This window comes from Ceratotherium simum, chromosome 28, assembly GCF_057802395.1.
Source record: "Ceratotherium simum simum isolate JZ-2026a chromosome 28, ASM5780239v1, whole genome shotgun sequence".
Lineage (NCBI taxonomy): Eukaryota > Metazoa > Chordata > Mammalia > Perissodactyla > Rhinocerotidae > Ceratotherium > Ceratotherium simum.
Genome location: NC_141927.1, coordinates 34541539 through 34559373, shown reverse-complemented (window position 1 = coordinate 34559373; position 17835 = coordinate 34541539). Strand labels below are relative to the sequence as shown.

General features: G+C 42.6%; 1 protein-coding gene across 1 annotated transcript in view; it reads left to right on the top strand.

Moving 5' to 3' along the window:
* Positions 1–17835, top strand: part of GOT1L1 (glutamic-oxaloacetic transaminase 1 like 1) — a 30235-nt gene that overhangs the window by 5728 nt on the left and 6672 nt on the right. Inside the window, exons 10-11 of the mRNA XM_087418257.1 lie at positions 4790–4939; positions 8186–8270. Coding sequence (XP_087274383.1) covers positions 4790–4939; positions 8186–8270 — 235 coding nt within the window. The remainder of the gene's footprint in view (positions 1–4789; positions 4940–8185; positions 8271–17835) is intronic.

Sequence of the window (17835 nt, the reverse complement as noted above, 5' to 3'; positions counted from 1 at the left end):
TTTTCAGCTGCCTCGCATTCCCTGAAGATCGTTCTTACAGGGAGTGCAGAAGTGATCAGCCACGTGGGGTCAGGCTTAAGATCACAAAACCTGTCTGCCAAGGCTAGTGGGCTCCTGCCTGGAAAATAAATAGTACCTTTCCTGTAGATCGTAATTCTTGCAAGAGGAAGCAGAACTTCTGTCTAGGTCTCACGAGTGAGGAGGATCACAGGCAAGTTCATGGAGCAAGTGGAACCATCCCCTTTGATTTCCTGTTGCTTAGAGATGGATTTATCTTGAGTCCCCGTGTTTATCCACAGATGCAGGCTCTTCTCTCAGGTCTTCTGAAGATTTTTTTGTCCTCAGGTTCTAAGGGCTTCTAGCCTCAATGTCAGAAGACCTCTAGAGGAACTCTTAGTGCCTGTGGGTGGTATGTTTTAACCATTCTTAAAGGTGCATTAGCATGAGGATAGAATTTATTCAGCCAGGTTCTCTCCAACCTCCTGAGCCTAAGAAAATAATACCAGGAACTTTCAGGTTATGCAGGTCAGAAAGCATTGAACTATCAAAGAAAAACTACTGCCTGTGAACTTTCCCACTAGTGGCTTATGTGAGATACAAGGGCTTCAGAGCCCCCACCCGGGATTCAGGTCTTATAAAGCTACAGTAATCAAATGGTGTAATACTGGGGACTGGTCCCGTGGCTTAGCTGTTAAGTGTGTGTGCTCAGCTACTGGCAGCCCTGGTTTGGATCCTGGGCGCGCACCAACGCACCGCTTGTCCGGCCATGCTGAGGCGGCATCCCACATACAGCAACTAGCAGGATGTGCAACTACGACATACAACTATCTACTGGAGCTTGGGGGAGAAAACAGGGGAAAAAAAGGAGGAGGATTGGCAATAGATGTTAGCTCATGGCTGGTCTCCCTCAGCAAAAAGAGGATTGGCATGGATGTTAGCTCAGGGCTGATCTTCCTCACCAAAAAAAAAAAAAAAAAAAAGGTGTAATATTGGTGTAAAGGTAGACCAGAATAGAGTGTTCAGAAAGAAACACATCCATATATATATATATATATGGACAACTGATTTTTGACAAAGATGCAAAGGCAATACAACAAATGGTGCTGTAAAAGTTGTATATCTATATGCAAAAAAAAAAAAAAAGAAAGAAAAAGAAAAGAGCTTCAATCTGTACCTTGCACCATGTATAAAATTTAACTCAAAATGGATCATAGATCTAAATGTAAAACCTAAAACTATAAAACTTCTAGAAGAAAGCACAGGAGAAAATCTTATGACTTTGAGTTAGGCAAAGATTTCTTAGATACGACAACAAAGCACAACCCATAAAAGAAAAATAGATAAATTCGAATTCATCAAAATTCACCATTTCTGCTATTTGAAGTTATTGTTCAGAGAATGAAAAGACAAGCCACAGACTGAGAAAAAATATTTGTATATCATATATTTGATTAAGGACTTGTATCTAGAATATATTAAAAACTCAGTAATAAGAAAACAACACAATTTTTTAAATGGACAAAGGATTTGAACAGACACTTCACCACAAAAAAAAAAAAAGGTATACGAGTGGCAAATAAAACATATAAAAAGATGCTCAACATAAGTGGTCTATAAGGAAATACAAATTAAAAGACTGACCATACTAAGTGTTGGTGAGGAAATGGGGAAACTAAAATGCTCATACACTGCTGCTGGGAATGTAAAATGATACAACCACTTTGGAAAAATTTTGGCAGTTTTTTAGAGTTGAACATACACTTACCATATGATCCAGCTATTCCACTACTAGGTATTTGCCTAAGAGAAAAGGAAATATATGTCCATATAGAATCCTGTACATGAATGTTCATAGCAGTTTTATTTGTAATAGCCAATAACTAGAAACAACCCAGATGTCCACCAGCAGGTGAATGGAATTGAGTGGATTAACAAATTGTGGCCTATCTATACAATGGAACACTACACAGCAAGAAAAATGATGAACTATTGATATACACAACAGGAATGACTCTCAAAATAATTATGCTAAGTAAAAGAAGCTAGACAAAAAAGAGTGCATACTATATGATTCCATTTGTATAGTATTCTAGAAAATGCAAACTAATCTGTGATGACAAAAAGATCAGTGGTTGCCTGAGAGGGAGTGATTACCAATGGACACAAGGAAAGTTTTAGAAATGGTAAAACCATCACTATCTTGATTGTGGTGATGATTTCATAGGTGTATACATATGTCAGAGCTTATCAAATTGCACACTTTAAATATGTGCAATTTATTGTTACGTCAATTATACCTCAATTTAAAATAAAGATATGAGAGGAGTGATAAAAAAGTGAAAAAGTCATGGAGGCCAGTGAATGAGAGGTTTAGAAATCAGAGAAGTTAGAAGCTGATGGTCTGTGGGCGGGAAGTGTGAAATCAATATGTCAGTAATGGTGCATTTTCTGGTAATGCTAATGACTTGGGTATGACCATGTGAGTGGGTGGCCAGGTGGAGTGGAGGAAGATTATTGGTGCTAAAGAAAGAGGACTATTGGCTCACTTCTTAAGCAGAGGTCCTGCTATACATACACGCTCTGAAGAGGGAAGTTTTTCCTTGCCACCCTGCAAGATTGCTCTTTGATCCAGCAATTCCATTTCTCACAGTTTATCCTAAGGAAATAAGCAAGTACATAAGAATGTGTGTACAAATGTGTTTATCATCAAAGCTTTACATTACCAAAAAATTGAAATCTGACTAAATGTTAAGAAAGGATTGGCTAAATAAACTATATCTATTCCTCCAAATACTATGCAGTTATTAAGAATGAGAAGATAAATGTCAGTTTCATGACCTATCAAGTGAGGCAGAAGCATATAGTGGGGTTAAGTGGACTCTGCCACTTCCCACTTACTTGTGTGACCTTTGGCAAGTCACTTACCTTTTCTAGGATTTAACTTCCTCATCTGTAAAATGGGGAATTCAATCAGGTGCTACCTCATAGAGCTCTTATGAGGATTAAATGAGTTAATATGACTAAAACACTTTAGAATAGGGTCTGGTACATAGTAAGCACCACATTAAGAGTTAGCTACTATTATCATATTTACAATGCCTTAAGTGAAAAACAGGTTATAAAACAGTATGTACCACAGAACTCCATTTTTGTAAGCAAATTATATTAAAGATTAATATATATTTACATTTATATTTAGAGAAGTCTGGAAGGATATGCTTCCAAGACATCTTTGGGTGATGAGATTATGAATAACATTCATTTTTTATTCATATATTTTCATTTTTTATTACTTTCACATAAAATACTTTTATTTAAAAAATATGTATTAGGTGATTCTCAGTGACTGGATTTGCATAGCTTTCAGGGAAATAAACTTTAAAGGAAAAAATATTAAATTATTTTAAACTTTTATTTTAAAAGTTCTATTAACGAAGATTACATTGTAGCATTATCTAATGATAAATAAATGAAAAGCAATAGTATATATTGGAGTACATGAGGAAGCCATTTGGTTTAAAACCAATTTGGCTTGACCTTGTTTTTCCAAAGGGCCTGACATGGCCTGTTGAGCATGCATTGTATATCTGCTTTAAATATTTACTATGTCCCAAAGACAAGAATGATGCCCCTAAAGATAGGGATGTAACTTCCCCCACATTGGCATTTCCTTTAGGATAAGCATCTCTTCCTAGAAACTAAGGATTAATTGCTGACCTGCTGTGCTCACCTTGTGACCACTCACCATGTGACCACTGACCTGCTGACCACCAATATACTGTGCCAGCTAAGCATCTTGCGACAACTGTAAAAGGGACATTCCTATCATATGTGATGTATGCTCTTTGTTCCAAGATGGTATATAACCACTCTGTACACCACACTTTTGGGGCGCCCTTCCTTCCTTGTGGAAGGAAGGCCCTGGGCTAGTCCTCAGACCTGGCTTTTAATAAACTCACCCCAATTTTGATTTAGTGATTGATTACAGATTATTTGTGTCAACACTAATAAAAAATTGTAAACATCTTAAGAATCCAATGATAAGGGTAACTTATCTGCTACATCAATCTAGCAGAGTAGTATGCATTCATTAAAATGATAGTTATTAAAACCAGGTAGCAGCCAGGGAAATACTTATATAATAACTGATAAAAGAAGAATACAAAATTACATGCATGTAAGCTGGGGATAATATGAAAGACTGAAAATAGGTGATTTGTTAGGAATAGTAGGAGGTAGGCAATTTTCCCATTTGGATTTCTTCATACTAGGGTGGAGTTAACATGGGAAGTAATGAATACATTTTCACTTTTTGTTCTTAAGAGCTTGTCTTCCTTTGCAACCCAGCCTAGGATACTGGAAACATGGGTGCTTAGGTTGAGTAAATTGTCAGTGAACACATCTGGCTCTTTCAAGGCGTCCAGACTGTTAAGAATGATCCTTATTATTGTAGTTAACGGTTCTTGAGCGCTTATCTGGAGCTGTACTCTTCTAAGCACTTTACGTCTATCATCTCATTTAATCCTCATAACAATTCACAGAGGTAGGTTTTTATTATTTTTATCATTTATAGTCTTGGTGAGCATAAATAAACTGCCCAACCCAGGTCACACAGCTATTAAGGGGTACAGAGGTCTATGGCCTGGTGCCTAGACCCCTGCTACGGGTGCTGCCTTCCCCCGTCCAGGCTGCTCCCATCACGCCTTCATTTTCACCCCGCAAGTGCTCTTGCACCTAACCCTGAGGAGGTAACAAGCTCCCAGAGCAGGGCCCAGGGGGTGCCTCCAAGGTCCGCGCGTCCAGAGCCAACGGCACCGCGTGCGCCTTGCGGAGAACGAAGAGCTGCAGAACCGCGCCCCCTCGGAGCAGATCTCGTCCTCTGCGCGGGAGGATACCTTGCCCACAGCGCGGCTGGTACCGAGGGGAGATAAAGGAACCGGTAGGAGGAAGAGACTGGTCCACAGCCTGTCTTAGGACGGGGAAAGCCCCGTGCAGGGGCGCGCGGCGCCACCAGCGGCTCAGGCGTGGTCGCGGGCCGGCCTGGCTGCAGAGAGGCCCGGCTCCGCGGCCGGGCGCCAGGCGCTGCTGCAGACACCGCGGCCCCGCCGTTTCTGGCGGCGGTCAGGTTCCCGCCCGGCAGTGCCGACGGCCCCACGTGGCCGGCTGGCCCAGGCTTCTTCAAGGCTCCGCTGTGTGTGTGCTGGGGAGGAGGGCGCCGAGGAGGAAGGGTTTCAAAGTGCAGCAGTCGACGCCCCGCGACCTGCCGTCGGGGATCTTGGTCTTCAACTGAATCCGCCTCTGAAGGTGCCTGGCAACTCCGAAGTTCTCCCTGCGGGGGCACGCCGGGATTCCAGAGGGTGCCGGAGGATCCCAGGGACCTGCGTCCCCTTGTCTCCTCCAGGGTGCGGGCGCCTGAGTCCAGCAGTTTGTGGGTGCACGCACTGAGCCTTCCCCAGCGTTTCTTGGGCTGCTTTCTCCCCTTTTCCATAGGCTGTGGGTCCCAGCAAGACCTAGCAGTAAAAGGGCGGCGGGGGTGGATGGGGGATTCAGAACTGCTCTTGAGGGCCCGCAGCAGGCCTCGCCTTTGCCACTGCTTGTAGAGTCAATCCTGTCCCGGCTCCAGGGTCTCCCTAGGCAGCCCAATCTGTGTGCTCGCCTACTACTCCTCTCCCCTGGACCTGTAACAGGGACCCTCACCCTTCTCCGTGATTTAAGATTTAAGCGCCATTCTGTCGCCTGCTTATCACACTCCAGCCACACCAGTCTTCTTCCAGTTCCTCGAATATAAAGGCGTCTTCCTGTCTCCGGGCCTTTGCATATGCTGTCTCTTTTGCCAGTCACACTTTCTTCTTTTTGCAAGGTCAGCTCTTCCTCATCGTGTGGGTCTCAGCTCTCAGCTTACATGTCTCCCCCTCAGAAAGGCTTTTATCTAACCATCCTACGAAGTAAGGTCCTCCCTCCCCTACAAATATATTTGTTTCCTTTCCTTGTTTCCTTTATGCTTCTTGCCTCACTTTGTATTTATTTTATTCTCTGACTTTGCCAATTTAATGTAAAAGGGCAGGGAACATATTTGTCCTGTCAAGCCCGTGACTGGCACAAAACAGGTTCTCAAATATGTATGATGGAATGTTTATTAATTAATTGACTCCTTGCTCCCTAGAACTTTAGAGCCAGAAAATGCCTCCTGCGATAGGGCAGTTCTGCAGAAACTTGTGCTGTTTGCAGCAGCCCCAATCCATCAAGGTACAGGTTGGCACCTAAGTGTGGTCTTCATTCCCTGGATCGTCCCTTAGAGACCTCCGTCAGCCACCTCTGCCGGGCGCCATCTTCCTGGGCGCGGGCTCAAGGTCTGGCACTCAGGAGCTCCGTTCATCAGGAGCGCAGTGGGGTAGGCCTCACGCTGGCAGCTCTGGCTCTTCTCCATGCTCCCTTTGAGGCGGACTCAGCGCGTCACCACATTCCTCCAAAACTGCTTTCACACCACACAGCTGAAGCCGTCATGGGGACACGGAGAGGTGAATCTACCACACACGGCAAACTTAGGAAGATCCCCATTAGACCTCCCTGTTGTTCCCCCAACGTCCCTGGCTGGCTACCAGCTGCCTCATTTTCCTCCTCTTCCTCTCACCTGTGTACGACCTTGCACATCTCTAGGCCTTGAGCGGCTCTGTTCAGAACCCAAGGTTATACCCTCAGCTCGGCACAGTCCAGCCTGCAGAAGGCGGTGCTGAGAGCACCCCTTCTTACTGCAGCAAGCCCCCTGGGGGTGTCACTGCCCCCTACACACACCTGAGCAGCTGACTTAGTCTTTACCCCCTGAAAATGGATTTCCCTGGAGAGGGTAGGGAGGAGGGAAGGTGTATTCTGTACTTAAGAAAAATGAGCTTTTCTCCATTTTATTACAATAAAAACAAGGATAGCCTAGTGGTTAGGAGAATGTGCTTTGTAGTGAGGCAAACTTGGGTTCAAATCTGTGCTCTGCATTTATCTGTCTGACCTTGGGAAAATTACCTCTTGTCCTTAAGGCTATGTTTTCTCCTCTGTAAAATGGGGATTAAAATACACTTTTATGGCTTGTGGTGAGGAGAAATAAGATCATGTCTTTAAAGAGCACAATGACTGCTCAGTAAGAGTTATTAGTAGGAGTCTTCCAGAAGGTTCTGTGGTCACTAACATCCCCAGGAGAGAACTCAAGGAGCCACCTAAGGCCACCGTGGATTACAAAAGGCCTCCTCATGTCTCTGGCTTCTCTAGAACGTCTGCAGATTATAACCCTTCCCTCACGACGGCACGTCGATCTTCCTTCCCAGCTCTTCACTCCGGTTTCCCCTCTGCGATGTCCTTGGCACTCTGATTCCCTCCCTCCCTCGGCCACAATCGTGGTCACACACGAGGCAGGGATACTCTTGGGCATCATGTAGTTCACAGGCCTTGACTGTTCAAGGAAGGAGCTGGATAAATGAAGCTCTAGATGCTAATCTCCAAGGGCTCTCTGTTGGTGGCTCTTAGCCTCTTCTGAGTCAAGGACGCCTTTGAGAATCTGAGGAAGGGTAAAGAATGTCTCCCTAGAAAAATATATATTCCCACGGTCACATGAAATTTGCGTACAATTTCAGGGTCTCTTGGACTCGGTGAAGCCCATGCAGCGCCCCCTAAGCGTGCTCCGGACGAGGCAGCCCAGATGACAGTTCTTCAGTCTCTCCCTGGGCAGCCACTCACAGAGCTGCAGCAGCAGAAAAACAAAGCAACCTCAACTCTTTTCTCTTTTCCTGCCTCCCCTTTGTCAGGAGGTGCCAAAACACAGAAATCATAACTGCTTTACGGAGAGGGAGAAAAAAACTAAAAACATCAGTGTTTAAAGACAGCCTGTGGGAGACTGAGCTAATAGGAGTATATTTTAGGAGCTCCGAGAGGATTCATGGTGTCAACGAAAAAATCAAGAAGAGCTTGAGATCTGAGAGGGGGACTACAGAATGGTGTTGAAAATGTTACTGGGGTTAAGATGAAAAGAGTTCTGGAGACTAGTTGCACAAGAATGTGAATTACTTAATGCTACTGAACTGTACACTTAAAAATGTAAATTTTATGTTATGTGTGTTTTACCACAATGAAGCAAAAAAAGTTACTGGGCAACTCATCCTCCATGAGGACTTTTAGGGGGTCTAGGGGTCTATCCCACCAGACCCTGAGCAGCTCACCACCCCTTCCTACCAGGAAGTGCGGAAGCTCACTGACAGAGTTGGGGTCCAGGACCTGTTTTATCAGCGGTAAGTTGGTGATGGAGGGATTATTGATGTGGTGCCGGTGGTGTAATTGGCATAAAGCAGTGGTAAACTGGTGGTTTTGTTGGAGGAGGGTTGGGATGGAGTAGGCAGGGGTCGTGGAGGAGAGGGCATAAGGCTGGCCTGCAGGGGTGTCCTGCCCTCCCTCTGTCTGAGTTGCACAGGCATGGTGGGCGGGAAACTTGTTCCACCCTAATGTGAATCTGGAAGGCTCACACATGGACTCTCTCCCGTTTCCTGACTTTTGAGACAGCAGGTGGTGCTGTTTAGCAAACTTGGGAGCCGAGAAGAAGAAACCTGAACTTTTAGCTTGAGAAGTGGGGCACCTCTACTGGTAACTCTCTCCCTTCCATCTGCCGGAGCGGTGAGGGTGTGGGAGATGTGGATCTTCTTCCTCTTCGACCTCTAAAGAACTCCTCAGCTGGCCCCAGGGAGGAGGGAGGGCTGAGATGGGCTCTCCTGTGTGTTTCCCACGTGTGCTGGTATCCCAGATGTCTCTGGAATGTGGCTTAGGTGAGGCCTGGGTGGTGGCCACCTGCAGCTTGTCTGGGAGCGGTAAAGAATTGGGAGGTGTCCCTCCATCAGCCAGGCTGACTCACCCTGTGCCCAGCTCACCATGGCTTCAATGGCTTTGCCTGCTTCTCCAGCTCCTAGGATCCCCCCTTTCCTTAGAACACTCAGACTGCTCTGAGGAGTCTGGGACTTCACAGCAAAACAGACCAAACACTTGGAAAACATCTCCTTAAAGGTATTTTTAAATTTCAGGCCTTCATCCAGTCAGCTCCGGTTCCAGAAAGTGCACAGGGGGACTGGCTGGTGACCGGCGGGGCTCTCCACATGGGTTGGGGCACTGGATGAGGTAGGAGGTCTCCTGCCATCCTGTGAATCTGGATTTGATTGTTTCGCTGGGCTTTGTCCCCAACAATGACAGGATTCTGGGGAATGAAAACACAGCACTGGTTTGACAGCTTCAGCAAGTTTCAGAAAGCCCAGCAGGCCAGAGCCCAGCGTGCCTCTGGGCTCCGCGCACGCCAGTCTCACTCTGAGCCCACTGTCTGTCCCTGCCCTTGTTTTCCCTCTGCCTCACCTTCCTCGCAGTGTTCTAATTTATGTTGTTTAACTTCATTTATGTGGTTTTGTAAATGGCCTTAAATCCTGTTTGAAACAGGGCCGGGTACAAATAAATAGAACATGACTCTAAAAGGTTAGATGTTTTGATATTGGCCAAACCTTGTGCTAATGTAAGAAAATGACCACATCCTTTAGTGACTGTAGCATCCAGAATCTTCCAAGACTGATGGTAGAGAGAGGATCTCATGGAAAAAGGGGACAGAACCTCACTGCCTTGACTTTTGACCCCTGGCATTCCTGATATCCCCAGTGGCATCTTTCTAGGGTTGCTTTAGGGTGGGGTGGGGCCTGGGGCTGCTGTGCCCCTTTGACCATTTTGCCATTGTGGACTCATGACCTTTCCCTCAAGACTCCTTGCAGAGCTTCTAAAGCTCTAAACTCCTAAGGCTGGAACATTTGAAATGTCTTCTCCCCCCCACCCCCAAAGCCCCAGTAGATAGTTGTACATCATAGTTTCACATCCTTCTAGTTGCTGTATGTGGGATGTGGCCTCAGCATGGCCGGAGAAGTGGTGCGTTGGTGCGCGCCCGGGATCTGAACCCAGGCCGCCAGCAGCGGAGCGCGCGCACCCAACCGCTAAGCCACAGGGCCGGCCCTGAAATGACTTCTAAAAAGACTATGGGATAAGCAAAATGTAAGCAGAAAATAACATGAAACTAGGTAGATCCAAGTGATAGCTTACAATTTTTTATCTTATTTTCCATTAGAGGGATCCCTCGTCCCTAGTGTCTAGCCTGCCTCAAGATAGTGGCACCATCTTAGGATACACCCACACCCTCCTTCCAGGGCCAGAACTAAGGGAGAAGGCCGAGGCAGAGAGAGGGGCTGTCCTTGTCTGCCAGCATTCCCGAGGCTCCTTTCCCGGTTCTATTTTCTATATGAGGCTCTGCTTCTTTTCCAGATGATTGACACTTGGAATGACTCCCCTTTCAGGGCTGCCTGTATCAGAACAATGCACCACATGGTGACCTCGACTTTTATACAAATCCGATCAGGACAGAGGTCGTGTTATACTAGTTACAAACCTAAGCAATTCTCAAGCTGCAGGACCTCGCATTCCCCTTGCTCAACAGAGTTATCGTTTTTTTCTTTCTTTCTTTCTTTTTTTTTTGTGAGGAAGATCAGCCCTGAGCTAACATCCATGCCAATCCTCCTCTTTTTGCTGAGGAAGACCGGCTCTGAGTTAACATCTGTTGCCAATCCTCCTCCTTTTTTTTCCCCAAAGCCCCAGCAGATAGTTGTATGTCATAGTTGCACATCCTTCCAGTTGCTGTATGTGGGACGCGGCCTCAGCATGGCTGGAGAAGCAGTGCGTCAGTGCACGCCCGGGATCCGAACCCAGGCCGCCAGTAGCGGAGCGCCGTGCACTTAACCGCTAAGCCACGGGTCCGGCCCCAGAGTTGTCCTTCTAACAAACCTTCCTAGGGCCACTTTCAAACCAGATAAGGTTTTGTAACTTCCAGCACCAACCTTGGCTTTCAGGTTTTGTTTTTTTTGTGTGTGAGGAAGATCAGCCCTGAGCTAACATCCGATGCCAATCCTCCTCTTTTTGCTGAGGAAGATTGGCCCTGGGCTAACATCCGTGCCCATCTTCCTCTACTTTATATGGGACGCCGCCACAGCATGGCTTAACAAGCTGTGCGTCGGTGCGCGCCCGGGATCTGAACCTGTGACCCATTGGGCTGCTGAAGCGGAGCATGCGCACTTAACCACTATGCCACCGGGCCACCCCCCTTGGCTTTCAATTTTAACTCACCTGTTTTTTCTCCCATTCTTTAAAAACGAACGTAGCCATATCAAATACTTAGATGCCTCGGACCACAAGCCTTGGTTGTAACACCTCAGAGAAGGCAGGGAAATACTTCTAAGTGTTGAAAAGTCATTTTTACCATCAAATTGGATTTGAAAGGATTTTAGAGGTGTAAGAGACCACAGAGATCATATAATGCTGTTCTCTTAGAGTACTGAGGCTGGAAGTGATTAAATGACTTGCTGAAGGTCCCAGAGCTAAAGAGTCTAAACTAAGGTTTATGCCTATTAACTCCCACATCACTCCTTTTCTGACTACACTACCCATATTGGCCTTTTCATGCCTAACCGAAGTGTAATCGTGACTGGAACTTTCTTTACAGAAGTAGATGATATATACAGATACAAACACATACAGACATATATACACATACAAGATAATAGAATTAGAAATTAAAGTCATTCAGGAATGATTGTGTTTGTATACAATTTTAGCTGTTTGTGATGGGTGTCTTAAGGCATGCACAGAAGCAAATCTGGACTCCTAATAGATGGAATGAATGAACGAGTCTGAGGGAGAAGAAAATTTAATCCCATCCATTGAATGCAGAGCTCTAGGGGAAACAATGAAATTTACACACGGTCCTACCGTGCAGAAGTTCATGAAGAGTAGACGTATGCTTAAATAATTCTAATATAAACTAGACATTGATCAGCACTGTCACAATTTAATAAGGAGTTCAGGATCACTATATCTGAAAACAATAGTAACAAAAACATGGAAACTTACCAGCAGGTAGAAGCAAACTACATGTGTATAGGTATGTAGCGGGTGTGTATGTACATGTGTATAGATATGTAGTGGCTGCCTACTCTCATACACGTAATTTTTCACTGTATTATAAGTATCTAGTAAACAAGGATGGTGTCATTTGGGATGAATTCTTGTATGACTTCCAGCTCAGTTTACGTACACAAAGATACTTAATGGTATCTCTCTTATCTCTTGGTTTGTTTCTGTGGTCTGATGAAGTAAATACAATTATATCTCAGTCCAGACCTCTCCTCTGAGCTCCAGACCCTATATCCAACAGCCTGTTCAACCTCCTCTTGGCTGTCTCAAAGGTGCCCAAAGCTCAACCTGTTCCCAATGCAAACTCGTCCTTCCTCCAGGGCTCCCCAGCTCAGTTAATGGTGTCACTGTCCTCACAGCTATGCAAGCCAGAAGCCTGGAGCCAGAACGTAATCTCCCTAGGGGCAGGGACCTGGCCTGTTTTGTTTTCTGCTGCATCTTCAAGACCTAGGACAGCAGATGGCATAGAGTGTGTATTTAGTGGAATTACTACCTGCAGTCTCTGGATGGTGTTCATTTCCCTCCACCCCCACCATTACCACTCAGTCCAGGCTGCCGTAACCTCACTGGCAGTGCTGCAATAGCCATCTAACTAGTCTCCCTTCACCCATGCTCAGCCCTGTTTCTATCTGTCTTCCGCTCGTCAGTCAGTGACCTTTTCAAAACATAAATCTGATCCTAAGACAAGTGTTCTTGCCATGGCCTCTGAGGTCTTGCATGGTCTGTATCCTACTACTCTTCCAGCCCTATCTCATACCATGATCACCCTTGCTCTTTAGATCCAGTCAAGTTAGTCTTTTTCACAACACCTCCCATCACTTTCTGTCTCCTGCCACAGGGCCTTTGCACATATTGCTTTCTCTGCTTGGACCATTCTTCCCCTCTTCACCCACTTAACTTCTACTTGTCCTCCAGATCTCACTCTCAGAAAAGCTTTGAGTATTGGGTCCTATAGGTCCTGATGTCAAATGTATCTGATAGAGCAGTCATGGTCAAAACCACTTGAAAAATGCTGACAAGAGACACCTCCATAGCACTTGTCATGGTTTCATTTTTACATTTGTTTGTGTAATTATCGTTTGCATAAAACTTTTCACAACTTGTAAGAAGTTTTTGTCTGTCTTCCTGTATGTGGTCAAGGATCTAGTCAAAAACCATTAACACATAAGTCACCATTTCTCTCTTTCTTCATGTATTTTTGGAAAGTACTATCAAATATATTTACCTGTATTCTTTTTTTTTTCTATTGGATACAGATCCTCAGAAGATAGATCCTACTCTGTTTTTGGATTAAAATTTATAAAGATCCTTCCCCAGTACAATATGAATGTTTAATAATGTTTAATAAAAATATCCCATAGTGACAGATTGTGAGATCTTCCTGAGCTCATGAATCCTTGTGGGATAGTTTAAGTGTAGTTCAGCCTGGAGACAGGCTATGGAACTTTAGAAGTCTTTTCTTACCCTGTGATATCAGGATTCAGTAAAATTGAGCAGACAGGGGCCTTTGCAGGTTATCTTCTGCCATACATATCTTCTCTTTTCTTGAGAGGTACAGAGAATGGGTAAATTGACTGGATCTTACATAATAAGATGGTTAGAATCACTCAGGTAGACTAGATGTTTCAAACAGACCCTGTAAATATAGGGGTTTATTATATGATAAAGAAGGATCATAAATCCAATAGGGGAAAGGTCAGGTTATTCAGTACATTATGTTTTACTATTTAATTAGCATTTTGTGGAAAAAAGTAAAATTTAACTTTATATTACCTCATGTACCAATATAAATTCCAGAAAGATTAACATGTAAAATAGTAAAAATTCAAGCCAAAAAAGGCTGTATGAAAACGTAAATGAATTATCTGATATCCAGTGGGAGGGAGACCTTCTAAGCTTAAGAGTAATGGAAAACATTACCCCCTCCCCCCATAAAGAATATTTTCGGCTATATAAAAATGAAAAACTAATGACCAAATTAAAAGGTAAACAGCAAAATGAAGGAAAAAGTAGATTATCAGACACTACAAAGGGTCAATATCTATATTACATAAGAATATTTATAAATTAATAAAAGAGCCCAAAACCCTAACAGAGAAATTGGGTAGAGGACATGAACAGACAGTTCAAGTGTAAACTAAAATAATTGATTGACACACAAGAAAAAAATATTCATCCTTGCTAGAAATCAAAGAAATGCAATTACACTATTTTTCAGTTGCATAAGTGCAAAAATTACCATTTTAATCTATCAAATTAACAGAAATAAAAAGTGTATAATACTCAATATTGGTGAAAGTTGGGTGAAATAGCTTTTCCAAGACATTATTGGGGGGAGTGACATTTGTCATTATGTATAATGAATATTAAGAATGTTTACAGCTTCTGACCCATTTCCCAGAATATATCCTAAGGAAATCTGTTAAGGAAATAAATCTAAATATGGACAGTATTCTATGCACAAATATTTTCATGTAAGTGTTATTTATAGTATTATGTTCAATAATAGGGAGATAGTTAAAAAACTAGTGTGCATTCATATAATGAAATTAAGCAACCTTTGGAAATTAAGAATATGAAAATTGCTGATACAATGAGAAAATGTGGGAAAAAAGGATACAAAATTGCTTATACAGTATAATCTCAACTACATTTAAAGAAAAGTCTGCATAGAAAAAACACTGGAAAAAAATACTGAAACAGTAACAGTTGTTATTTTTCCAAAGTAAAACATAAGTGATTTTTTTAAAACTTTTTTCTACTTTTCTTTGTTTTCCAGATTTCCTATGAACCAATCCTCACTCCTTTCCTAGATGAAAACTGAGGTGATGCCATAAAAACAAGTGAAGTACTGTCACATGCTACAACCTGGATGAACCTTGAAAACATTAGGCTAAGTGAAAGAAGCCTGACACAAAAGGCCACATATTATATGATTCCATTTATATGAACTATCGAGAAGAGGCAAAGCCATAGGACAGAAAGCAGTTTAGTGGTTGCCAGGGGATGGAGGAATAGGAGGAATTGGGACTGATTGCTCATAGGTATGGGGTTTGTTTTTCGGGTGATAGTAATGTTCTGGAATTAGATAGTGGTGATGGTTGCATAACATAGTGAATATACTAAAAACCACTGAATGGCACACTTTAAAATGGTGAATTTTGTTATGTGAATTATATCTCAAAATAAATAAATAAAAAGAGGCTTGAGATTAAAAAAAAAAGAAACTGAGGTGAACGAGGGCTTTAGGTTAAGAATTTAATAGAGGGGCTGGCCCCGTGGCTTAGCGGTTAAGTGCGCGCGCGCCGCTACTGGCGGCCTGGGTTCGGATCCTGGGCGTGCACCGACTCACTGTTTGTCCGGCCATGCTGAGGCCGCATCCCACATACAGCAACTAGAAGGATGGGCAACTATGACATACCACTATCTACTGGGGCTTTGGGGGAGGAAAAAGGAGGAGGATTGGCAATAGATGTTAGCTCAGAGCCGGTCTTCCTCAGCAAAAAGAGGAGGATTAGCATGGATGTTAACTCAGGGCTGATCTTCCTCACAAAAATAAAAAATAAAAAAATAAACCATTAAAAAAAAAAAAGGAATTTAAGAGAGTCCATTTTCAAATGGTAATCTCTTTGTGTAATCTCGAGGGAGCAGCCATGAAAAGATCTAGGAGACCTCTTTCTTATTCCTGGCAGGCCTGAAGGACCTCTGTGGATGGTGTGTATGTTGTAGAGGAAGAGAGGAAGAGGGAGAATGAAGGAGAAAGATCAAACATTGCTCTGTGATTTGTGACTGACTGGCTCCTCTAAGGATCAGAGATGTTTTACAAATTATGAATGGCTGTTAAGAAATTAAAATGTAAAATGATACTATTTACAATAGCATCAAAAACATCAAATACCTAGGAATAAATCTAGCAAAAGATGTATAAGACCTATATAGAAAACTACCAACATTGAGAGAAATTAAATTAAAAAAAGGACATACCTTGTTCATTGTTTGAAAGATTTAATATCGTAAAGATGTCAAATTTCCCCAAATTGATCTATAAATTCAATTCTTTTAGAAATGAACAAGTTGATTCTAAAATGTATATGAAAATGCAAAAGGCCAAGAATAGCCAAGAAATCTAGACAGAGGAAGGACAAAGCTGAAGGCTTTACATTACTAGATATCAAGATGTATCCTAAAGCTATGATAATTTAGACAGTGTGGCCTTGCTTCAAGAAGAGACTAATAGAGCAATGGAACAGAACAGAGTTCAGATCTTACTGAATCCACACATAATGGTGACACTGAAGAGCTGGGGGAGGAAAGCTGGGTTTTTAATAAATGGCGCTGGGTCTATGTGATATACTTACGGAAAAAAAAAAGAATCTTGACTCCTATCTTATGCTGTATGGTAGGAAGACTTTGTGTTTCAGTGGAAAGCAGCACTGTCTGTAGCGTACCCTCTGGGTTGTCTGAGTTTGATTTTGTGGCAGCTGTTTTACCACTCTGTAACTTGTAGGTAGCTGACAGCAGTGCAAAATTCATGACAATAAATGCACCCTCCCGCCTACCGTGGAAAAACCAGTTTTGCCTCAATTTGCATATTCATTTCAATTTTCCTGATCTGTAAATGTGTCTGTTCTTCAGATTCACCTTCGAACAAGTCAAAACACCTTGCTAATTTTGCTTCTTAATGAGTTAAACAACATTTTAACATGTGTTCATTTTTATATCTGTATGAGTCATGATTTTATCTTTTTTTTGAAAATTATCTTTTAACAATACACAAAAATTAATTCCAGGTGGATTGCTAATCTAAATGTGAAAGTAAAGCCATAGAGCTTCTAGATTATAAAGGGGAATATATTCATGACTTTGGGGCAGTAAAGATTTCTTGAACAGGACACAAAAACACTAAAAGAAAAGATTGATAACTCAGATTTCATTAAAAGAATTTCTTTTTACCCCAAAACACCACTAAGAGAGTGAAAACGCAAGCCACAGAGTAGAAGATATTTGCATTACATTTTTTTGACAAACGTATAAAATATATATTTTTTTATTATATATCCTTATATATAATAAAATATATTGTCTATATAAATATATTTAAATATTTATATTATATATAATATATTATATTATATATTATACATAAATATTATACATATATATATCCTACAAACCAATAAGACAGACAACTGAAAAAAAATGGACAAAAGAAATGAGTAGGCACATCACAAAAGACCATATCCAAATGGCCAGTAAGTCAGCACACAACCTCATTAATCATCAGGGAAACACAAATTAAACCCACTGTACATCCACCAGAAGGGCAAATATGGAAGACTGACAATACCAAGCTTGACAAAGATGTGGAGAAACTGGATCTCTCAAACATTGCTGGTGGGAGTATAAATTGGTACAACTACTTTGGAAAATCGTTTGGCAATATCTCTCATGCTAAACATATATCCACCCTATGATCAGCAATTCCATTCTTAGGTGTGTGTGTATGTTTATGTATAGGTACCAAAAGATATGCAAGAGTGTATAGCAAATTTATTCCTAATAGCCGTGTATTAGTTCCCTGTGACTGCCATAACAAATTTCCACAAACTTGGCAGATCAATAATTTATCCTTTCACTGTCAGTTCTGGAGCCCAGAAGTCTGAAATTACAGTATCGGCAGGGCTGCACTGCCTCCAGAGGCTCTAGGGGAGGTTCTGTTCCTTGTCTCTTCCCTGCTTCTGGTGGCTGTGGGCATTCCTTGACTTGTGGATACATCACTCCAGTGTCTGCCTCCTTCTCGTGGCCTTCTCTCCTTCT